Below are 25808 nucleotides of genomic sequence, written 5' to 3' on the forward strand. Positions count from 1 at the left end.
GCCATATTGATTGAGAATTACATTTCTGATAATTATTTTGAACTGGAAGAACCTAGTAAGAATGTAAACAAAAACAACAACAACGAAAAAAAAATCCAAAGCTTGAAATGTTCTCAAATACATCAGAAGTGTTGTTCATATTTCTTTGTGAGCAGTCATTTTCAACAGTGAATACAGCTTTTTTGAAACACAATGTTTGTAAACTTATTTTATTCCAGGACTGTGTAGTACAGTCTGTTATCTTGTTGCACAAATAAATTACTGGCATGAGGAGGAGCTAGAAAATGAAAATGTGTGAAACAAAATTTCTTATGTCATTTTAAGGTTCAGGCTATTAATTTATTGTAACTATTTCAATTAATTTTGGATTATTTTGAAAATATAATAGGTGACTTCAGTTACTTTTCTTAAATTATGCAATTTTCTGCTAAACTGCTGTTTTTAAGCTTGTCTCAGTTATTACTGTTGCTTATTATGTGTTATAGTAAGTACAATCCTTAATCTTCATTTCTCTACATTAAAAATGTAATTTTCTCTTCTTTACATTACAAGAAAAAAAATTGCAATTTCATCATAACAGTTTACAAGCATTTATGAAAGATCAAAGACTAATTCTCCAATAACAGTCACAAAATCTAAGTGGTCTTTAGGATGACTTTAAATTCAGACTAGTTTTCAGTTGTGTTCTAAGATTAAGAGTGAACTAGGATAGTGAATAATCATGCTGAATTAATTGGTATACCATGTGATATAAATACGTTTATATTAAGAGATCCTCGCTAGTTTCTATAATCCAGTGTGGCATATTTCCACTTGCAAAAGTGGAATGTGCTTCATACCAGTGCTCAGTTTTGACATTTATGTCACCACGTCCACCTACCATTGTCAAGGCAGATTATCATAACTGTAACGCACAGCCGATATTCCCAATTCTTTCAAATTTTTCCAGTGTCAGTGGTTTGGTCACTCTAATACGTTATGTCATAGTTCTATGATATGTGGTTCTTACAGTTGCAAAGACCATGATGCCTATGAGTGTGAATTGGTCCCTCACTGTTTTACGTGTAGTGGCTCTTACCATTCCTACTTTTATTCTTGCCCTAGATGGGTTAAGGAGAAAAAGGTAAAATGTTTGAAAATGGTTCATAAAATTTAGTACATCAAGGCTGAGAAGTTATTATCCACACCTCCATCTCAGATGTACGTTGCTGCACTATGTTCAACTGCTTTAGAGGGAGTGTAGACAGATCTTTGTATGCCTTCAACAGAATCTTTTGCCCTCTTTGGATAAATGTGTTGACAAGTCCACTCTTTTCCCACCATTCCTTCCACTGACTGCTAGGGTCCACTTCCTTCAGCCCCAGTTTCTGGCATATACTCAAGTCCATTTTCTTTGGCCCTGAGATGTTGAATTATTACTCATTCTTGCTCTCAGTTCCTAGAACCTACATCTACTGACAGGGACCTGCCCACTCGATCCAGGGGTAAAATCCGTGGAGGTCGAAAGACCTCCTTCTAATAAAGAAAAACACCATGCTATATATTGTTACTACAACTCACAGAATTATGAAATTGGCTGGTGGTGTAGCTAATATTGATAGCTATAATTGTTTCCAATTGTTTACAGACTTTTGAATAAAATTATTTCTTTTGTAGCTTATAAGTGATCCTTAAAAATTGAGCATTCTCTATTTTACATGACTAATTGGGAGAAAGAAAATAAGTGAATGGCCTGGTTCAAGATATTGGAAGAGTTTTAGTTTAGAATTATTATTTTACTTCTCAAAATATTTTTAAATTAAGAGGATATTTTTATTTGTTGTGTTTCAGTGTATTCATACTTCATTTTCTTAAATTGTGAGCCCTTAAAATGAACTGTTTGTTAATATTGATTTAGCCTATATTTTCTTGATTTTTGTTTTTTACCAGCTCAGCATATCAGATTCAAGAAGTACTTTCTGCAATGCTCCATGGAAGAAGTTTTTTCAACAAACTGGAATTTCACCACAAGATGTTTGGGATGAATTATACATAGTATGTAAAAACATGGTATAATTTGTGTAAGTATAAGCTTAGATACAAATTTAAGTTAGACTCTAGCTTTCAAATAGATTTTACTCTTAATTTATGGTTAATATGGCACTAAAAAACAGTTAGAATCTGTAAGGTAAAACTATAGCATCATTTGCATTTTGATTCAGGAGCTTGTATCTCTTATGTTGTGTGTTATTAAGTCTTGGAGAACACATATTTATGCTTATTCATATTTCAGTGAATTTGATTTTTAGGTTAGATCATTCATATCATTTTCTGGTTCCAAAGAAACTTCAGTCTCTATAAAGGATGTTCAAAAACTAGGTTATGAGTATCTTTAGACTATGGCAGAATATCAACAACCTTGGCCAAGAGGGAATCAGTGATTCAGTGTGTGTGTTTTACATCAACAGTGTCTTAAGGATTAAATTAAAAACATACAGAAACAACACAGTAAACTAATAACATTGAACATGGGGCATAACATTGAAACTACATGTATTAAGTTAAAACATTTAATTTTTTATCTAGAATTAAAATACTCCCCTTGATTTGGATTCCTATATAGAATGAGGGAAGATTCTGTAGTTTCAGTTTACCTACTCCATCCACATGTTTCTTTTGCACAACATCCTTTGCAGGGTAGAAGAGTATCATCATGGTTGAGGGGTGTTATTAATGGATTAGTTTATGTCAGTGGCACTTTAATACACCACTTTAGTCTTGAATTTCTATAGATGCATGGCATTTGGGTGGCTCCCCTGGCTGATCCTGATAGGAAATGGTCAATTGAGTACTAGTGTTGGACATTTTTGATAGGTGTTGTGGACACTGATGCTGGTGTTTTGACTATATTGTGCCCGCAAAACCCTGACATGTTTACTATGCTCTATTTTACTATTTTAGTGTGTCCCTTTGTAAAACTTCATGGTGGATGGGGTAGGTGGCCACTGAAGTTTCTCTAATTTGTATTGATCCTGCACCAAGTGACCCCCAAAAAATGATAAAAGACAACTCATTGATAGGAAAGTGACCAAAACTCTGAACAGCAGTTATCATTCCTATCTGTTCTTGCACCTCATTTCTTGATTTTGCATTCTTTGTCTGACAAACTTTTGGGAAAGATACCTCCTTTTTTATTCAGAATGGTTCAGAGGGACTTGCTGGCTTTTGAAGTAAGTTAAGAAGCTATGTTCTATGGACATCTTGGTGGAAACACATATGAGTCAGAGATACTCGCTGGTTTCTCCAGCCAAGGAGAGTTTCTGCTGTTTGATGCATCTCCACTTGTAAAGATAAAGAATATTTTTTCCAGCCAAGCAGTTTCTGCTTTGTGATGTATCTCTACTTTTAAAGATGGACTTATGCTTTCTGCCATTGTTCTTGTATTGACATTTACATCACCATGTGTGCCTACCACTGTCAAGGCAGATTAGCTGAACTGTAAGCTACAATTTTGTATTCCTCACCCTCTCTGATGTTTACAGATTTAATGGTTCAGACATTCAAAAGCATCTTGTTGTGGTAATGAAGGCCATAGTGCCTGTGAATGTCAACTGGATTTTTACTGCATCAGTTACTTTCGATCTTGCAGTAAATGGGGAAGAAGAAAAAGATACAGTGTTTAAGTATTGTAAACAACATGTATTATCCAGAGGTTTAGAAGTTGTTGTTCTCATTCCATTTTGGACATACACTGCTACACTTCATTGCACTGTTACAGTAGGAATGCAAACAGATCTTTCTGTGCCTTTAACAGAATCCTTTTCTCATCATGTAAAGGGTCTTTTGCTGTCTGTGTATGCAAGAGTTGACAAGTCTACACCTACTTCTGTCTCATTCCAAACCATCTCTTTCAGTAACAGCTTGGGTCTATTTCCTTTCTTCTTAAGGTGCAGGACCATTATTCAGTCATGCTGTCAGTCACTGAAGTCTCCTTCTGATAGAGATCTGCCTCATCCTAGGGCAGGTCCATGGAGGTAGATGGAGGTCTTTCTTTACAAATAAAAGTGATGGTCACAAACAGAAGGGTTCTCTGCCCATTCATCTTTCACTCGGTGAAAGTGGCCACTTTGATACAGTGGAACTGTCAAAGTTTTTGTTCTAATTTGGATGACATTTAGGCCTTTATTGATTGTTATCATCCTGCATGTTTATTCTTACAGGAAACATTCCTGAGATCTGTTGATACTGTCACTTTTTGGCAGTTTTCTTTATACTGGAATGACAGGTTGTGTGATGGATGAGTCCATGATTGTCTGGCACTGCTGGTTGACTAGCACATATTCACCTTGTATGTGCTGCTTGGTACACCCTTGTAGGATGTAGCAGTACAAGTTCTTCTCTTTACCTATCTCCAGGAGAGACTTTTGATCAATCAGACTTTAATTCTCATATATAACAGTTTGCTGTCTCTCTTTTGTGTCTTGGGAGACTTTAGTGGACACAGTCCACTGTGGGTTGATGCTAGTATTGGTGGGAAGGGGTTATTCTGGGAAGTTTATACTCTCAGATCACAATCTATTTCTCTTCAGTACTAATTCTTTTACCTGTTTTCATGCACCTTATCAGTCTTTTACTACTGTTGCCTTATCTGTCTGTTCTTTTCCCTTTCTTCTAATTTTTCTTAGGTATTTATAATTTCCCCAACATTTTGAAGGAGACTGGTCATGGCTATTACCACTAGACCTGAGAGCCATGGTGGAGGTTGAAACAAGTTAACTGGCTCTCATTCAGTGCTCTTTTAAAACTTGATTCTGCTGTTATTGGTCTTTCATTTATTAAAAACTTTGTGGAAGCAGTAACTGATTGTATAATTCAAGCAGATGTTTGTTCTACTCCTCAAACCTTGACAATTTTCTCACACTTATCATTCATGGTGATCTCAGAAAGGGGTGTGTAATACCTTTTGCAGGTATTCCACTCCTCCCAACCAAGTAGCTTTCTAATGAGCTTTTACCCATGCTTGGCAGGTAAGTTGTCAGAGCCAGAGGGAATCTTGGATTAAAATCACTACCAGTTCCAAAGTCATCTATCCCTTTCCATCTTTTTCTCTGATGACCAGGATATTACTGATGTACAAAGTACAATACACTCAGGAAGACCTTTGCTTATTTATCCAGCACTTTTGTCTCTTCTCCTACCTTCTTGGCCATCAAGTCTCTGGTTGAGCAATTGCCTTTTTCTTTTTCATTATGATTATCTCTGTCATTATAATCACCCATTTACACTGGTGGAACTTAAGCTTGATCTTCATTGTTCTGACAATACCTCAGTCAGACCCAGCAACATTCACTATGAGATGCTGCAACATCTCTTTCCAATGTATATTGCTCTTTTTCTAGTTGTTTTAATGAGATCTGGTAGAAGAACATTTTTTTAGATGCTTGACATGGGGCTGCTGTTCTTTCTTTCTCAAAGCCTGGGATTAATCCCAATATTCCTTCTAATTATTGTCCAGTTGCTTTTATTAGCTGTCTATTTAAGGTCTTGGAGAGGACGAAAAATGCACATCTTGTATGGATCCTTGAATTGGACAACCTCCTCTTACCCATCTAATGTGGTTTTTGTCAACAGAATTCCACCATGGATCACTTAATTCATAAAAAAAAAAATCCCAATCTGGGAAGCCTTCCTCAAGAATGAGCATTTCGTTTTTGTCTACTTTGATCTTGAGAAGGATTATGACACTACATGGAGGTCTGGCATTTTGTGGGACTTCCATTTTTATGGGTTGCATAGCCATTTACCCAATTTTATTTTAAAGTTTTTACTTTAAATTGATTTTTACCTAATTTTTGGACATTGTTTAGTTTTTAATTTAAGTTTTATTTTAATTTACTTGCAGCTTTCTTACTGGTGGTTTGGTGCAGATATCCTAGTTGCTTTGCACCAATCAATGCCAATCAACCAAACAATCAAAATATTCTTTATGTTATGACTTTTTAATGTTCTTTAAGTTATTAGTTTTTTTTAGTTGACATTTATAATACTTTTTCATCTTCAGAAAGAAAGCAGATGTTCTTTGATGAATGCACGCCTTTTTCCTGTTTCAAGTTCCATAACAGATGTTTTATGGATGAGGACTGTTTGTAGCAACATGGATCATCTTGCCAAGTGAGCTCTTAAGTTTTCAAATATGCAGTAGTTAGGTACTGATTGGTATTGTACTACCAGTCAACAAATAAGTTAAATTATTGAATGTTTTTACATGTGTTTTATGGTGAAGTAATTTTGTTTAATGATACAAAACTAAATTTCTATAATTCAGAGAGTGTTTTGAAAAATGTTTTTGGTTTAACTTGGCACCTGAATATGCTTTTGAATCTACAAGTTTTGGCTTTTATATCTTAAATGTTTTATTTGAGGACTGGGTTATGTAGTTTCATACTTTAACCACTTAGCTAAGTAATTTAGTTTTGCCGTTGGTGATGCAAATGTATTACAAAATGAAACATCCAAATATGTTTCAGTAGGTTTGGAATTTTTAAAACTTATGTCATTACTTACATGTTCTGAGTTTTTGATCACTTATTACTTTTATAGCTACTTTCAGAAGACCTATATTTGTTTATTCATTCTGATAGGTACATTGTTAAACCATTTGAGAAAAGTTAATAAGTGTAAACAACCTAAGAATTGTTTGTCATTTTGATATTTATAAAGGACAAGCATTATGCAATAACACATTTTTCACAGCTTCTCAAATATTTTAATAATGTACGAGGATAATTTGGAAGTAAAAGCTATTTTTAATGATTATAAGGATTGGTATCTATTGCAATACATATCAGTATAATATGTGCATGTAATTACAAAAACATTCTACATTATTACATTTTTATATAAATGTACTTGGAAGTAATTTAAGCTGAAAAGTAAATTATTGTTTATGGTTAAGACATGTTATAAGAAATTAGACAAATAAATTTGGTGAGTGAATTGTTTACTTTTCTAGCACATTTATTATGACTTATGTAATAGACTGTGGTAATGTAGAATAGCAATCCAGTCACAAATGGTATTTATTTGAAGTACCAAGAGGGTGTAGTTGTTAGTTTTTAGAAAGGTTGCCACCTTGAGGAAGTTTATGTAGGAAACAAGGAGACAGAGGCACAATTCACAGAAAAAATATGTATTTTATTCATATTTTCAAGACACTGGTTACGGAATATATGCCTGTCATGTCTGTTTGGAATAAGAAAACAATCACAGTTGTTAATATATATAAATTATGGGTAAAGGTTAGATTTAAAGTTACTCCTTTCTCAAGGATCTCTTCAAAACTTGGTTACATTATACAGTACTCTGTAAAAATGTTTGGACAAGAGAATATGTTATCATTGTTTCCATCTTACGAGGCTCATTATTCCATGTCATTACAGAATGTAAATTTCAACACTATGATAATGCTTCACTGATCCCTGTTGACAGTTGAATAAGCCAAGATAAGAATACTTGTTATTCTTTAGAATTACTGTATACTTGCACCAAGAGCAGATCATAATGGTTCTGCTTGAATGAATGTACTGATCAACTTTAGGGTGTGAAATAACTATCACAGTACCCCATGTAGTGTCTTAACTATATCAAAAGAAACTACCATGTGGTACCAATATATACCTAAAGAAATCTATTTAATAGCAAGTAAAAAATATACTTTAATAAAAACAGTATTTAACACTATATATTAAGTTTTGTTGTCATGCCATGGTCCAAAAAAGAGTAGAGGATTGTCAGTAGAGCATAGAGTTCACATAAAAGCTTTGTAATACCAGTTGGATTCTCCAACATGTTGCTGCAGATTTGAAATGCTTTCTGAACACTATCAAGTACAACCTAGATGGTGAGACTGAAACAGGTAACTTTGAAAATAGGAAAGAAAGAGGCAGAACATCTACACTCAATAATATTTATATATTTTTGTGTATGTAGCATTTAAAGCAGAAGGAAGACTGCCACTGATCTCAAGCATGGCAGAAAATTATCCAAATTTACAGGATCAAGAAGACTTGATGAGAATGGAATATTTGGTTGTGTAGCAGTTAAAACCCTTTACTCTAACCTCCAAATATTGTCAAGAGACTGAAATTTGCTAAAAATATTAACTGTTTTCTAAACTTAGGCACTTCCACTGAGTTTCTTTTACACTAGTTATGAAGATTAATAAAATGTTGATGTTTAGCCTGTGATTTACCTTCCATTGTTCATCTAAAGTAGCCTGAAATCAAATTTTTGACTTTGTCCTAACACTTTTGCACAGTATTGTATAATTCATTGGTCATTTCATTATTTAAAATCCTATAACTAACCAGAAGGATAATTTATGGAAGAATTGAACCAGAACTATCTGTTGCTACTACTGCTAGTCAACTCACCAGATATTTGCCACTTTACAGCTACTCTATTTAACTAGGTTGTTAACTGAACTAGCTTGACTTATCTTTTGCTTTAATACTATATCTTTCTAATTCAACCATTACTGGTTATGTAATAGTAATTTTTAGTTTCACTGGAATGAACCAGTTTTTTTTACTCTGAGTTGACTTACGATATGTTGTGGCAGTTGTTATACAGTGCCATTTTTAGTAGTAGTAGTAATATTGTTAGTCATTGAGTATTTAGTCTACTATTCTTTTGGCTGGTTATCATCTCAGAAATTAATATTTAAGTTATTTTTGGGCTTCCTTTTTTATGTGTTTTCTCAGTGTTTATGTTATCAGTGTGTCCTTAAATGTAAACCTTCATTTACAGTACATTTGTTTGCTATGGTATGTTATCAGCTATAACAACCATCCCAGAAATGTTGATCTTAAAAATACATTTTCAACTTACAGATAACAGGAATGTTTATTAAACTGTAACTTGAAAATAATTACCAGACTTATGCTGTTCCAAGTCGAAATATATTATATTTCTTGATTTTGCTAACATAATATGTTTCATTGAGACATAACATTTGTAATTACACAAATATATTTTATTTAATTAACACCAACCACCCTTATATATTAGTGGTTTAGACTTGTAACAGATTTGTTTTGTTTTAGCTATTGTGTGTGTGTGTATACATAAATTAATAAAATAAGTCCAAAGAAAAAATTAAATTAAATATGTTGCATAAATTTAAAGAATTCTAAAGATACAGGCAATAATGTAGAATACAAAATGTGCCCTGGGTTTTGGAGGTGACTGTGGAAGTAGGACCCACATTGCAATGGGAGTGCATTATCTATTAGTTTTTAATCTCCCTTCACCAGTTTCATATGAGGAAACTCATAAAGTAATAAAAAGAAATACCAGTCAGAAGAGCTTAAGCCCACATCATCCTACATCTTTATCATCCTTCACTGCCAGCAGACAGTTGTGCAAAGGCAAATGTTTTCCAAAGTAAAAGAAAACAAAAAGGTACTACCGTGGGAGTAAGTAAGATAAACTTACCTATTAAGGTTGGCATTCCAACCCTAATTTAATTTAATTAAGTTGTGTAGTTATAAAAGCCCAACCAAATTATTTAAACTAGTATAACTCCCAATCACCATTAAATAGTGTAACTCTCAACTCCCATTAAACCCATTTTAACTACCAATTTTTCAGACTTGCACAAGATTTTATATGTGATAAAGTGTTCATCTGCGTAAAGTTGATACCAAGTTGTTCAAACAACCTTATTAAAAACTAAAAATACTTAACAGAAACTTTCAGCAATAACTTCTAAGTCTTTACTTCTTTATATTTATTTATTACATTTTTTATTATAAAATATATGTCAATAGCTTTATTTAATGTTTCTGTATTAAATCCATTGAATAATGATTTTGTGTCAGTATTTCAACATTAATAGTGAAATATTATAATTGATTAGAAATTTTATAAAATCTGAATAATTGTGAAGGTATAGTATTTAGAACAGAAGAGTGTGGTACATAAAACATATATTGGAAAAATATTTTCTTTTATCACAGATATTTGAATTGTTGTCGTTCACAGTTATTTTATTTTCTACATCTAAATAATATGCCTTTACATCCAAAATTGAAGTATTTTCAATTTTTGATTCCATTTTTTGGCCTTTTCTTATTTATTAAAATGTCTTTAATCACAGGATTGGACTTGCTGTTTTTAATTTAGTGCCTCATTTTGATTTTATATTGCTTGGCAGTTTAAGTATTCTTATAGATATAGATATATATAGATTAATATTGACCTCCCTGGCAGGTTTCTTGTTTAAATTAGTAGGAGATGCATTTTGGTTGATGCTTGGAATGTGTATTGTATTAGGTTATCCTGATATATGAGTTTTAGGTTTTAATAATAATATGGTTTTAATTACTGAACTAAATCAATTTATCAGATAATTGAAAGGTTAAAAAAATTAAAATGTTTAAAATTCTTTAAGTTTTATTTTTTGGTTCTAATTCTTGCTATTAGACTTAAGCATACTATGAACTCTGCATGTGCTTATGAAATATTCCTGAAGAATGATGAGATGCAGAAATAAAGGACTATAGTATAACCATACATAAGTTTGTTTTGTTAAAATGGGAAATCACGACATAAAAATTATACAGAATTATTTGGTAAAGAGCTGCATTGAAACTAATTTTTAGTGTGTTTATTGTGTGTAACGTTATATTTAAATTGAAGTAACAGTTGTTAAAGTTATAGAAGAAATAAAATATTGGAAACATAAAATCCATTTTAGATCATAATTGATTAAAAAGAGACATTTTTGTTAACAAGAGAGGAATAAATAATATAAACATATGATTCCATAGGTGGAAGAAAAGCAGAAGGTTAAGTTTACAACAGATTCTTGACCATCAGAACTGCTTGTCACAATTTGCTTTTAGAAGGTAAGAAAGTGGTAGTTAGAATTCAGTATAGATAATTGCACATTTGTTATATCATATTTCAGAAGTGCTACACTTTATTTCAGCATTTACCAAAAGAAGGAAGCAAGTTATATCACAGTTGCAGCTTCAAATAAAGAAGGAATTTTACATGAATGTACCATAACACCACACAAACAAGTGAGAAGTAGACTTTACTTATTATATACCTGCAGTGTTGATATTCAACAAATTTTATATTTTGAGATGACAACTTGCCTTTTCACACAATTTTAACTGTCTTCTTAGTGTGTCCACCTTAGAGATTTGCGTGCCACCAGCCTTGAGCCAACTCTCACCTTATTTCACATGCTTTAATGTGAACTGCTCTGGTGTATGATGTTGTCGTCAGATGATAAAAGGTCTCCACCAGTAGAAGTTGGGGCTTACTTTATCCTTTCTCCTTAGTTGTTGTTAGAATTTATAGTTTTCTTCCTGTAATAGCTTTTCTCCCATACCAAAATGCCCCTCACTCTTGCATTTTTTACCCTTTTGTCCTGATTTGTAGAGTTTTTTTCTTTTCCTTTCCCAGTTTTCTGTTTTTTGTATTTATTTGTCCTACTGGGGGATCAGCCCCCTTATCTTCTATTTCATGTTTTGGTTTCCCATCTTCATGTTTTTGCTTTTTTTCTCACTACCCTCTTGTATCCATCTTTTATCTGAGGTACTTCATCATGCTTTGCATGGGTTCTTTAAACCTTTATTCTCCCGTCTTTGTCACCTTAGGCTGTTCCACTTCTGCTCTATCCCTCCTTACTTATTTCCTTTCCTTTTAGAACTTGTTGGGTTGAGTTTCATTCTTCCTCTTTGTGTACATGATATTTGTCAGGCTCTCTTTCTTTTACCAAATGTTTTTCCCTGATGATCTGGGCTGGTGTTGTACGGCTTTTGTCCTCTATATCTTCTTGTTTTTTTAAAATTTATTTCTCAACCTTGCCATTTGCTCTTATTCCTCATGTAGATCAGTTTTCCCCTAACCTTTCCATTTCAAGTTCTAGGTCTTCCACTTTTTTCTCATTATCACTCTATCAGAAGTCTAGTTCATCACCCTTTTTGTCATTGACTATCAGGCACATATGGCAATGTGAGTATCTATTCCTTCTCCTACTTTTGGTTTCATTTTCTGTTGTCAGTCATATTTCATTCCTCTACCTTGGTCTTTTTCACTGCTACTTTTCTCTCTCTTGTCCTGTCTGTGGCATTGTTCATATTCTTACACATTATTCTTAATCCCTTCTCCTTATCTTTTCTGTGTTCTGTCCATAATTTTCACATGTTCCCATTTCTTGCTCTTCCCTTTGACTTAGTGTCAACTCCTTTCACTTTCATTGGTATTGTGAGTGCCTTCACTTGTCATATTCATTGCCCAGAGTTGGTATTTGTTTCAAGGATGATTAACTTCTGCTGACCCATTCTCTGATGATTTTCCTCTTTCTTTCTTTATTCTTTTACAAGTGACTACTTGATTGTATGGGTAATGGAATTATTCTGTGACCTAAGTCCTTTTGTTACTTCTGGGCATTTTCTTCATCTCTTGTCTCTGTTGAGTTCAGTCATTTCCTCCTCTCCAGCAAGCTCTGATATATCTTGTCACTAAGTTTTGTGCTTCTCATTTTTTCCTAAACAAAAGGTTTGTTCACTTTGAGGACTCTGACTTCCCTGGGATCTCTCATTCCTTTGAGCATGCACATTTGTGCCCCATACAATGGACTTTACAAGTGTAAGGGTTTTTTCTAGGATTCTGTTTTCCTTATTTGTTAACCTCTCCTCTCCTCTCATGAATTTGTTATTGTAACTGAACAGTGCCCAGTTTACTTTTGGAATTTTCTTTCCCTTTCCACTTCTTGAATTGGATCTCTCTTGTCACCAATGTTCACCTCTCTGAGAGAGGCACATTTCCAGAAGAGGCCAGGACTTCTGACATTTAGACATTGGAAAATCTTTCATTCCTCATTAGTGTGCTTGACGTTTTTGTTGTTTATTGGGAATGTTCACTTTCTTGCCTCTGGTGTTGGTTCACTTTGTCATATTCCATTCAGTCAATTCCACAGTCATTTCTTGCCCCCACCTTCTGAAAAGCAGTCATTCCATGACCCTTTGCTTTTGGGCATTGGACAAATAATTAACTTGCCTAAGTTCGTGATGGTAACAATGTTCAATTTGATCATGTTTTTGGCTTTTTATGAGCCATTGGTCTTTTTGCATCTATTTAAGTGTTTACATAGTTGAGCTTTTAACTTCTTTTTCTATGTACTTTTTATGATTTCTTTTTACTTTTTGTCTTAGTTTTTAACATGAATTTTAATTTTTTTTAATAGAGTTTTTACCTTGTTTTTATTTTCACACTGGTAGTTTGGTGCAGATAGCCACATTACACTGCACCAATAAATCCCCAAAACTGAACAAACAGTCAATTATTTTTAATTTATTCTTCTTTGTCTCTTTTCTTGCTTCTGTTCTCTCCCAATTTTCTTTTCATCTCTCTCCAACACACCTGTTTTATTTTACCCATGATTTGTGTGTAGACATAGCCAGTGTGTGAGGTTCATCCCTACACATGTCTCTCAGCTTTTTTCCATTTGCTTTCTATGTTCCATCCATACTTCCCCATCTTCCCATTCCCATCTCTTTCCTTTACATTAGCATTAGTCCTTTGTATTCATTGGTATCTTTGCTTGCCATATTCACAGCCTAGTTCTAACATTTTTTGTCTTAGATTATTTCCTCTGGTGTGTTCATTCTATTATGTTTTTTTTCACACTTACTTTTTTCATGCCTGCTCATTGGTTTTTACTTTGTCACTTTTGGTCATTTTCTTCAGCTCTCATTCCATTTGAGCTTAAGCTTCTCTTTTTTTTACCTGTGAGCTGTTGCATATCTGGTTACCATGTTTTATATTTCTCATAACATTTCTGCTTAAACTTTTTTTTGTTTTATTTTTTACTTCTGGGGACACTGTCTTTCCTGGAATCTCTCATTTCTTTTGGCACATATTTACATATATCATACTGTGGACTAAGCAGACCTGGGATTTCTTTCTCAGGGTCCCTTGTCTCTCTGCAATCTCCTTTAGCAGTTGTTATGGTGACTGGACTGAGCCCACACTCTTTTCTGCATTCCATTACATCTCAAAAGGGGTTTCTTCCATCCTTAATGCTTTACTCTCACATTGAGGCTAAGTTTTCTATGGTGGCAGGATTTTTAATGTTTGAATGCTGGAGAAGTATTCACTTTATATCAACTTGCTCAAAGTATGTTTAGCTTGAAGGGTATAGCAAATGTTATTGAGTAAATAAGTTCATTGTTCTTATGTGTACTGGATTCAGCATTATTTTTATTAAATACTTCAAAAAAATAACTTGTATAAAGATAGAACTTGTTACTACAGAATTGTTTTGGTTGTAATCATTATATACTTTTTATTTTCACAAACAAAAAATTCAAAACTGTGAAAAATCTATGCGAAGGACCAAGGGTATAGTATTAAACATATTCTAAGCTTATATTAAGTTTTGTGTTACAATACATATTCAGAATATTTCATTGTACAACAGTTTAGGATAACAAATGCTACTTGAAATTCAATTTTTGTAACTGATGATTTCTATCATATTAAATTAATGGTTGTTTGAAAGTTTTATTAGTTGAATATAATATGATATAATAGATCCACTATTTGCCCAGCTACTTAATATTTCTCAATAATACTGATAAATATATATGAAATGTAAAAAAACTGTGTGTGTAGACATTTTAATAGAGCTTATCTCCACACTGATTTAAGAGTTGTCTTCACACCTGAAAGTAGATTATAACATTTTCTCAGGTTCCTAGACAAGTATATTTAAGAACATCTAATCTTGTATACAAATTTAAATGCTCATAAGGCAGTACTTGCTATATTGAATCAAATACTAGGAGGTTAGAATAATACAAATTTGATTACCAGTAACAAACTGGTTTGAAGTGATACAGTATTTCATGACACTTCCCTTTCAGATTCTTTTGAGATGAAGTGATGAAAGACATCTACATGTAAAAGAAAGACTCTTAATTGACAGTTTAATGCTGCAACTTCATAAATATTTCCTTCATTTCTATTTATATTGTTTGAGAAATAAAAAGTACTTGTTTTAAAATTTTATGTCTTTGATTAATCACACAGAATAGCATTAAGAGTTGTATTTGTATTTTTGATAAATGTTTTTGGAAAGTTGCATTATTTGTATTCCATATGAAGAGAGAGAATGGTGAAGGATTGTGAGAAAATAATTATTTGAAAAGTAAATAATATATATAGTTTTTAACAAGTAATATTAATTTTGAAAGAAATATCTATATGTCTAGCTGTGTGCCACATTGATTAAGCTTTACATTTCAAGTAAATTCACAGGTTGCAGGTTGCATAGAGATTATATCAGAAGGGGATTGTCTGTTGAGGAATTGAATAAATGTCATGACAAGTGTTGTTTCTAACTAAGTTTTAGTTGTATTAACTTCTATAAAATAAGGACCTAGAGTTTTGACCTGTAAACAGGTCAAATTTAAGGTTTGAAGTTTGTAAATTCAAAATCATTAAATTTACATACATTTAACCTGTATGTCACAGGTTAATTAAATAATAACCTATTCATTATATGAATAGGTTATTAATTAGGGTGCATGGTCAGAAAGAGTAATTGCTCATCTTATATATGCCTGAATAAGAAGAATTTGTAATTGTGTATGTTGATTTATAGAAAAATATTTTATTTTATCAGATTAAACTTTATTATACATTTCATGGCAATGGGACATTAATTATGTGTCTGTATTCAGGGAAAAATATTAGGGGTTTTACTAGAAATATATGTTTTGTTAAATGCATGAGAGCTGTGCAGTTGTATAAAATGTATGAAATGAGATGGATAACAAGTGGTGTTGCACATGGTAAAATTGAAAGTCAGATTGCTAAATGTAAGATGTATTTTATTTGGCACACATAACTGGGTTTTGTATCCTTTTAAGACTTTCATCCAACTTTAAAAAGTTTAAAGTTTAGTAATAAAACTATTGTGTGAATTGTTAAGTTTTATTGTACTTACTTTATTATATGTCAAACATGTTTTTTACAATTAATTTTCATTAGATACATGTATGCACAAGTAACATGCAGAATAGTTGCTGATAAATTACAACAGGAACGGAGATTTTCAATTTTACCATACTGTTTGTCGGCCTGTGCTGAAGGATGGGATCATGTGCTTCTGAGTGCTCTGGATCAAGGTAGGTATCTCTTTTACTTGTAAAAACAATTAATTGATAATAGATTGAGGTCTTTTGGCTTGGTTTCATAATGTTTCACTGTAAAAAAAAAAAAGTATTTTAGATTTATTTTCTTCATTTTATAGAGCTTTAGTTTAATGAGCTCTGCCATCGAATGCAATCATTAACCCAGATACATTTTATAATTATGATCATGAGTTGATTAAAGTAGAACATTTGGAGCTGTAATGTCAGCCTTTGGCTCAAAGAAGATCATTGTTAAGGTTTAGTTATTTTTTTTTATAAACTTAATCTCTTGTCATGATCATAATAAGCTCTGGAGAAAAAGTTAACTCCACACTTTTATGATCCTTCAACTGCCCCTGACAGTGATGTTCCAGATTTTTCCTGCATTTAGAACAATTTCCTTTATTCTTATTTGTATTTAAGCTGGTGGACATAATTATTCACTATTGCCTATTATTCCAGTTTCCATAATAACTAACTTCTCTAAAGGATGGTGAGTCTGACCTTAAACTGTCCATGGACCATTTACCACTCAAGATGGATTCATGTACGTGGTGAGTGGGCCTCCCACAGAATGTTTGGTACTTTAACTTTACTTTTTCTGGGATATAAACATCCACCCATGTATTTGCTGTGCATGACAATTAGTGAAGGGAAGGAGAGGATCGTGGTGGTTGAGGGCTTTAACCCCAACATGTCACTTTGGTCTTGAATTCCTGTAAATAGATGGCCTCCCCCACAAATCAGTCAGCTGGTCCACTTGGGCTAGGGTCAATTGTGTACTAGTGTTGAATGTTCTCAGTGGGTGTTGTGGACATTGTGTCTGATGCTGGTGTTTGGATAATAATGCTTACAAAACCATGGCATTGCTGCACTGTCCTTGTTTGGCATCAGTGGGCACTGAAACTTTCTTTTCTTATCATGTGACCCACAAGTCCAAATAAAATAAAATAATAAAAATAGCTCATTGGTAAACAACCACGTCTTGAAGACTCTTAACAGCAGTCTTGGCCTTCTTCTACATCTGTACCTCATTTTCTGATACTACATTCTTTGTCAGACAAATCTTTAGGACGAGAGGAGCTTACTGGCTTTCCTCAGTGAGTCAAGAAGCTACATTCTGGGAACATCTTGGTGGAAACATCCACCCCAAAACACAGTGAACTTGTCTTGCATTTGAAGGCCATTGAAATATGCTCGTTGAGGTTACTCCCTATGCTACTTTGAATTCCTTACAAGAAATTGTTGTTGAGAGCGATTTGAAGAACATTGCTAAGTAGGAAATTCTCACTGGTTTCTCCAACCAAGGAGTTTCTGAAGTAAGGCATATTTGCAAGGATGGAATTATACTGCCTGCCAGTGTTCTGATTTTTACATTTACGTTATGATGTCAACCTGCCTCTTACAAGATGTATAATCTGAACTGCCAGGTAAGGCCATATATTCCCAGTCCTCTCAGATGTTTACAGTGTCAGTATACTTCACTCCTCTTTCAATTTTGCTCTCCAATGACTAGGGAACTAGTGATACCCAGAGCATTGTCAATACTTTCAGCAAAACCTTTTCTCATGTATCTAGCACTTTTGTTTCATCCCCACCTTCATGGCCATTAAGTCTCAGGCAGAGTGATAATTTTTTTTCCTTTTGGACAGATGTCTCATTATTATAATTACCCCTTTCCACTGGTGGAACTCAAGCTTGCTCTTCTTCTGTTTGGCAGTACATCCATTGGACCTGATAATATTCACAATGAGACGCTGTGCCATCTCTCTCCTGCCTCTCTTGCTATTCTTTTGGTTGTTTGTAATGGAGTCTGACAGGAAAATTTTTTTCTTGATGCTTAGTGCCAAGCTTTTGTCCTCCATTTCTAAACTTGGGAGGAATCCCAAGATTCCTTCAAACTATTGTCAAATTGCTTTGACAAGCTATCTCTGTAATGTTTTAGAGAGGATAATTAATGCTCATCTTGTTTGCTCCTCAAATCAAACAACCTCCTCTCAACTGCCCAGTGTGGGTTACAATGACAGCTCTTCACTGTGGACCGCCTAATTCGACTTTAAATATCGATCAAAAGCCTTTTTTCAGTGGAAAACTTCTTATTTCTATATTCTTTGACCATAAGAAGGCTTAGGACACAATGTGGAGGTATGGCATTTTGCAAGATCTCCATTCATATGGGTTGTGTGGTCATTTACCCACTTTTATTCAAAACTTTTTAATGGACCACCAATTCCAATTTTGTGTGGGCTTGACACTTTTCTGTTGTTTTCCACAGGAACTTTGAGTCCTTCAAGGCTGTGTTGTGAGTGTCACACTTTTTAGTGTAAAGATTAATGTTATCACTGCACAACTTCCTCCTATTGTTGCAAATGGACTCTATTTTGACAATCAGTGATGTCAAGAAAACCCACTTGTAGAGAAAAATATGTATGCAAAAATGGCTTGTTTGGGTTGAGAACATTTTTTACGTAGAGGAGTGAACAACGTTTCGATCTTCTTTGGTCATCGTTAGGTTCACAAAGAAAGGAAGAGGTAACTGACTGGAAGCTGACCACATGTTTGAAAGGGGTTATTTAACATCAGCTTCACATGGGAGCAAGAAAAAAGCAATCAAATATCATTTCTTAACCTCAAAATTACAAGAACAGGTACACAATTTAAAACAGAAATTCACCAAAAAATCACCCATACTGGACTATACATTCCTTGGGACTCAGCACATGAAATAAAACAAAAACTCAACATTCTAAGAAACCAAATAAGCACAGCCATAAAACTATGCTCATCAGATAAAATTAACAATGAATTAGACAAAATAAAACAATACTTCATCAACATCAATAATTTTCCTCTACAAACTGTAGAAAACATTATAAGCATACACCTAGGCAAAAAGCAAAATCAACCAACAAAAGTAAATATATCGCACGGATTAAAAATCACGAAACCATATACTGCTGCATACTATATATTCCTAACATCAGCAGAAAAATAACCAACATTTGGCAAAAACTATTAACAAAATATGACATTCCAGTTAATATGAAATTTATTAAAAAAAACAGACACAAAACTAAGGTCTATTTAAAAACTACACTGACAAACACCACACCAACATTATTTATAAAATACAATGTGATAACTGCCATAACTTCTGTATTGGAGAAACAAGTAGAAAAATGGAAACCAGATTCAAAGAACATTAAAAAGTCACCTTCACATGTTTTGAACACTGCAAATCAAACAAACACAACATAACCATAAAAAACACCCAAATACTAAATAAAGAAACAAACATAAACAAACACAAAATTAAAGAAGCCTTATTTACACAACAAATCAAGCCCAAAATAAACCAATACAAAGAAACACCTTTATACCCATATTAAAAATAATATAATAAATAATAATAATAAAATAAATAATATAAAATTATATTTTCAAACATCTAAGCATGCCCTCTACATTCTGACACTCAGTTATGCAACCCCTTTCAAACGTGGTCAGCTTCAGTTACCTCTTCCTTTCTTTGTGAACATGATGATGACCGAAGAAGGTCGAAATGCTGTTTGCTCCTCTAAGTACGAAATTTTCTGAACCCAAATGAGCCATTTTTACATATATCTATTTTGATGACTTTCACATCTTATGTCAGATATTGAGCATGAGTTTATTGAGAGATAGGTTCAGACCAACATCAATCATTTGTTGAAGTGGACCACAGCAAATAATTTTACCTTTTCTTTCTCTAAAAATGTTTGCATGCACTTTGCAGTCAATGGGGTATTCACCCAGTTCTGAACTCCTTGATGATGATGTTCTTTCTGTAGTCCATTAGGCAAAACTTTTGAGCTGATCTTTGATTGTAAGCTGACCTTCATTCAACACATCATTCAGCTGTGCATCAAGTGTACAAGGGCACTGAGCAATTCCTTGTTTTATGATACTGTAATTGAGAACCATTTCTGGTTTTTTGACATCCACATCATTGATTCTCCATCCAGTTTCCTTGAAGCTCAGGTCGTACTTCATTGATAACGTAAGAACATCACATTTGTCCTTCCATTTTGCAGTCACATTTCCATGATAGGTGACCTACAGTTTCTCCCTTCTTTTGTTTTGCACTTATAATTTCCTTAGGGTTACCCTTTCTGTTGACTCATAATGTTCCCACAAGGTGAGTTTGATGCTTTAGCAACTCCTTTGCTAAATAATTTGATGTACAGTAATTATCTGTAGTGATTATTCTTCCTGCATCTAGGTAGTCTTTTGCAAGATCAAGGACTATTTAAGTTACATGAGTGAATCCATCTAAAGGATGCCCTCACTGTTGCTGTGTGCTCTGTTTTCCAGCAAAAACAGTGTTGGTTTTGGGGTAACATTATGGATCACATAGTTTATACACTTTCAAACCAAATTTATGTGCCTTCACAGGATTATATTGATAAAACACTTGGCAAACTCACCATGGCACCATTGTTTCATCCACTGCAGTACATTCATCTGGAATATTAGCTCTTGAAAAAATTTTTCCATGAATCTCAAGTAACCTTCCAATTTTTCCTAAATGATCTCTCCCAATTGTTTGATTATCTGCAAAATGAACAGAACTTAGGAGTGTGTGAAACCTATTTCTTGACATTAATTATGGTATGTAAGAATTCATGTAGAAGAGATCTTTCTGCTAGTTGTAGGTGATCTTTGGGTATCTCACAAGTCCAATGTACATAATAATTCCAAGAAACGTCTTTACTTCATCACAGTTAATGTCTTTCCACATGCTTATCTTTGTGTTACCAGCTGTCTTAGTTTTCTTTTTATTAAATACTGCACTTTTTTGCAGTTTATTTTTCATTTTAATTTGACTGTGGAAGGCCTTCAGAGAGGATTTTATTGCTTTTCACCTAAACTAATTATCCCTGTTTTAAAGTTAATGATTCATAAAGTTTTCTGGTTACATTAGGTATTTTAATATCTAATTATCTTAGACCATTTACATTTCAAATTGGACTTAAATGACCATCATCTCATGAAGAAAAGCTCAATCAAGTTACAGTAGAAAGTTTCAGATTTGAGTTTTTGTACTTTTCATGATGCTGCATTTAAAAACTGTCAAGATTTTCACTGTTTATCAAGAATGTGCACATTTCAGTTTCATGTTCGGTAATGCTAAAATGTGTTAGAAAATTATGAGTTTCTGATATAGTACTCTACTTCTGCTCACATAATAGATTATTTTACTTATGCTGCCTTCTATGTGCACAATTTTTGTTTGCCTCTAGTCTTGATGTTTCCACCCATCCTTACTTGAGTATGTGTGGTGTAGCTGAACTGTAATATAGAAATTAACATACAACAACTCTCGTCTTAATATTAGTACAATAGCTTGTGATCCAGTTGCACCTAATACTGCTGTGGTTTTTGGCTGCACATTTTTTGGCAGAGGAGATCTTGGCTCAGGTGCTCTTCACAAGATAAAATCTTTCCTGTGGCATGCAATATTTCCCAAGTCTTGATCAGATCTCACATTTCCTGGGAAATTCGTTTTTGAAGATGAAGAATTGGACAGCATTTTTTTTAACTTCTTGGTTTTGTTGTTGCTTCCTGGTCAACCCCTCTAAATATCCCTTGTCCTTCTTTTGTCTTTCTGGACCTGATCTGTCAGGTTTGTTATCTTCTGCCATTTTCCTCTGTTTCTTTTGATTCTTCCACCCTTCCTCTTCATTCTGACCCAATATCCAATTGTTTAAATTGTTTTTTTTTCCTTCCTGCATATTCTGGTCCATACTGAACAGTTCCTTACCCCATTATATGCAGGTGCTGACATGTTTCAGTCTCCATGTTTAGCTGACTCACAGTCTTTGACATATCATACATTGGAATTTTCGTATATGGATTCTCAGACTTTGGTACTACTCAGTGTTTCATCTTATCCTTACTACTGTCTCTTCATATCTCTTATTCATTCATCTCCTCTCTGAAGCTATCCACCATTTTCCTGAGGGATTTCTGCAGATATGTATGTTCTCCTTTTCTCTGTGTTAGTGCACTTATATTCTTCAGCTTTATCCATCCTATGTAGCTGTGTTTTTTGGTTGGGATCTTCTTGGCAGGGATGCCCTTTTATCACCTGTCAGTCTGCTTCTGATCTGCAAGATCTTCAAATGACTTCTTTCTTGCACCAGTCAGTTTTTGATGATATTCCAGATACATTAGAGTTTTGTTTGGAGGCTGCATATCAGCATTCCTGTCTATTCTTCCTTGTTTCTAGTCTTTCCTAATTCTCTTTTGCTCCTGTTCTGATGTCTCAACCTCCTTCATTCTCCTTTTTACTGGTACCACCTTCCTGTATTTTCTCTGTGAGTCACCATATTGACCATCATTGCATTTTTTAATGTCAGTATCACTTCTGGCTTCTTTTTGGGTCACATCAGGCTTGCATATCTGTGGTATTTTTTTTGGAATGGAGTTTTGGGTTCTTCAAGTTCTAACAGAAGGTCTATTTCTATAAACTTCTCTCTCTTCAATGTCCATTTTCTTGCCATCTCTCGGAGTTTTTTCAGGATCTTTTGAGGAAGAACACTAAAAGATAAGTTTTTCACTCTTCTCTGGGTTTTTATTCCTGTCTGTTTTTGTTCCCAAGAAGATTGGGGATAAGCACCCTGCAATCATTGTCTCTTAGATCAGTTGTTAAGGGTTCTCGCAGTATCAGTTGCTTTCTTTTCAAACACTGAATCTCATTTTTGGGCTCAATCTTAACAAGTCCATTTTCTTGCTCATTACATTCTGGGTATTCTAAATCTTGTGGCAGATTGACTAGATCCTACTGAGAGAGAGGTCATTTACTCCACATATGTTCAGGTGATTGTGCTTTCAGCTGGGTACTCCTAGATTCATTTGCCACTCAGCTCAGTACCAAACTTACTCTCTTCTAGTCTGCAGTTCCATATTCTTTGCTTCTAGTATTGGATGCATTCAGTCAGGATTGGACCAGTCTTTATTTGAATGCCTAGCCTTTCATCTGTCTTCTTCGCAATGTTCTCTTTCTTGTACAAATACTGTATGTTAATTCCTTTCCATCCTCCCATTCTGGCTCACACCACTATGGTTTTCATTCTTCAAGTGCTGATAGCTCTCATGTAGCTTTGTATGAAATTCCAAACAAACCAAATCCATTCTTCAATCTCCTTTAGTCATCTTCTTCTATACCTTTTTCTCAATACCATCTTCAGAAACTTCAGTCCTCCATCTTTTATCCTGCTTTAACCACATTCTGTCTTTAATGTGGGTATTTGTAGTATTTTATGAAGTGGTTCAGACTTTTTAAATGGGTATCTTTTCACTTTTTTTTCTTGATCTGCTCTTCTTTGCATTTTCCATTTTTGGGCTTCCCACAAATGAAGTGTTCCTGATCTCTCTGACTCTCCTAATTGGCTTTTTCTCAAGGTTTATATGTTCCTACCATTGCAGATTATAGAGCTGCCTTGTCCAGTACTTTTTCTTTTTCCCACTTCTGTCACATTTTTTTCCTCTTTCGTTTCTCTCATTTTACTTGATTTGTATGTTTCATCAAGTTCTTCTTCCTCCATTCAAACCTTTGGGCCATTTCTTCTGTCTCTCCCATCTCTTGGTGTGTAGACATTGTCAGCCAGATGTTATTGCTAATGAAGTTTCCTGTATTGTTTATCATACATGTTCTTTATTCAGATCTATTAGCTCATTCATAATGCATGTGCACCATTATTTGAACATTATTGCCACAGCCTCCACATTTTCTTTCACCAGATGTGTCATTTCACCTTTTTTCTGGTTGTTTACTTCTGTCATCATTTAGAGGAGATTGTGAAGGCTGACACATGGACAACAGATTGTGAAGGCTGACACATGGACTACACCTGACATACTTATTTTTCACAACCTGCATCATTTAGCTGTCTCTTTTTCATGTGGCTATCACTTGTCTTCTATCATCATTCTTCATACCCTATACTGGATCTAAAAGGGTGAGTTCTTTTCTCCTCTTACCTTTACAGCAGCTCCTTTCTACTTCTCTATGGTAAAGAGTGTCTGTCCAGGTATACTTAACTTTAAATCTTACTGGTCTATAATGCTCACTGAAGAGGTGGGATGTTCTACAAGACAATAGAGGTTGCATTGTAGTATTTTGCTTTATAAATAAGGCAACACCAGACTGTACAAACTTATGGGCTGTCATGAGTAAAAAAGTATTGGAATCATTGTCTATCCCTCCAGGTCTGGTTGAATAAACTGGGACTGACCTACTTTTAAAAAAATAATTTTCATGGTTATCCATTGCACTTTCTCACAATTATGCATTCTTCCAGATCCCCCACTTCATTGCTACCTCCATATCTCCTAGCAGAATACAGGAGTCCTTGACACTTACCAGTTACAGAGTTCTTTTGGGGTACCTTCAGAAGAGTGCTCATCTGGATAACTTTTGCACTGGCCCCTCCACCATTTCAATGTGAAATTTAGCTATTTTATAAGCAGAAGTAATGTATCATGTTGGAAAATAACATTTTTCTATACTAAAAAATGTATTTTTAATAAATGCATACCTCCCTTCACTTCCCACCCATCCTCTTCATTTACAATGCATAATTTTTGCCTATCTTAAGTTTTGATAGTACTGTACAATATAAAGGGAATCAACTGTGCTAGGAGGGTGTGTTGCACTTCTATTAGTAAAGGGTTGTTAAGCACTCATTTGCTTACTGCAGTGCAGTTATACCACATGTAATCATGTGAGGGTAGGTAGGAACATTAGTGTTAGTGGTAAGCCAAAATTATACATAGAGATGGCAGCACAAGTTGAGAAGTTATGTGAGAGGAGGTAAGCATCCTTATCAAATACATTTTTAGTATAGGAGAATGTTAGTTTTTGACTAGGAAACTTACTAATTGTAATAAAAAATAGATTAGTAAATGCTTTAGAATATTAATTGTGAGGTTTTCGTGATTTATGCTATACCTTCAGAATATTAGAAATGAGATTTTCATGACTTACACTATACCTTCAGAATATATGATAGTTCATAATATGTTAATATTCAAGTGTGTGTGTGTGTGTATTATAACCATAATTTTTTGAAAGCCAAAACAAAACATGGTAAAATTAAAAAAGCATTGTAGCTTGCTACAATGTGGTATTATAAAGTGTATCCCAGGTTTTGGAGGTGACTACAGAAGGACCCACATTGTAGTGGGGATACACCATCTATCAGTCTTAACCTCCAATTTGCTAGTCTCACATAAGAAATAGACACAAGTAGACTAGAAATTAGGAGAGCAAGATGTTGGTACTCAAGCCTACAAAGTCCCACATCTATATTGTCCTTCACTACCTGCAGACTATTATGGGAAGGTGACTGTTCTTCCAAGTTAAAATAAGAACAAGATAAATGTAGAAATAAAAAAATTTGGGGGGTAAGTAAGATGAAACTTACTTTTTGATGTTAACATTCCTGCCCATAAATTGGAAAGTCAGATTTTTTTTTGTCAAAAATATTCATATTAATATCCTTTCCAATTTATGATTTACTCTCCTTAAATAGTAATGTGCCATACCCATCTGTTATAAACATTATA

The 25808-nt window shown here is 33.9% G+C and overlaps 1 protein-coding gene across 5 annotated transcripts in view; it reads left to right on the forward strand.

The window, feature by feature from the left end:
- LOC143241103 (L-fucose kinase-like) overlaps positions 1-25808 on the forward strand; it is a 156547-nt gene that overhangs the window by 91815 nt on the left and 38924 nt on the right. For 4 of the 5 annotated variants that reach the window (XM_076484653.1, XM_076484652.1, XM_076484654.1 and 1 more), the window contains 4 exons: positions 1930-2034; positions 6041-6150; positions 10812-10889; positions 16054-16190. In XM_076484653.1, coding sequence (XP_076340768.1) covers positions 1930-2034; positions 6041-6150; positions 10812-10889; positions 16054-16190 — 430 coding nt within the window. Of the gene's footprint in view, positions 1-1929; positions 2035-6040; positions 6151-10811; positions 10890-16053; positions 16191-16658; positions 16709-25808 lie in introns of those variants that run through there. The other variant, XM_076484655.1, reaches the window with a different exon arrangement.

Source organism: Tachypleus tridentatus, chromosome 13, assembly GCF_004210375.1.
Source record: "Tachypleus tridentatus isolate NWPU-2018 chromosome 13, ASM421037v1, whole genome shotgun sequence".
NCBI classification, from domain to species: Eukaryota; Metazoa; Arthropoda; class Merostomata; order Xiphosura; family Limulidae; genus Tachypleus; species Tachypleus tridentatus.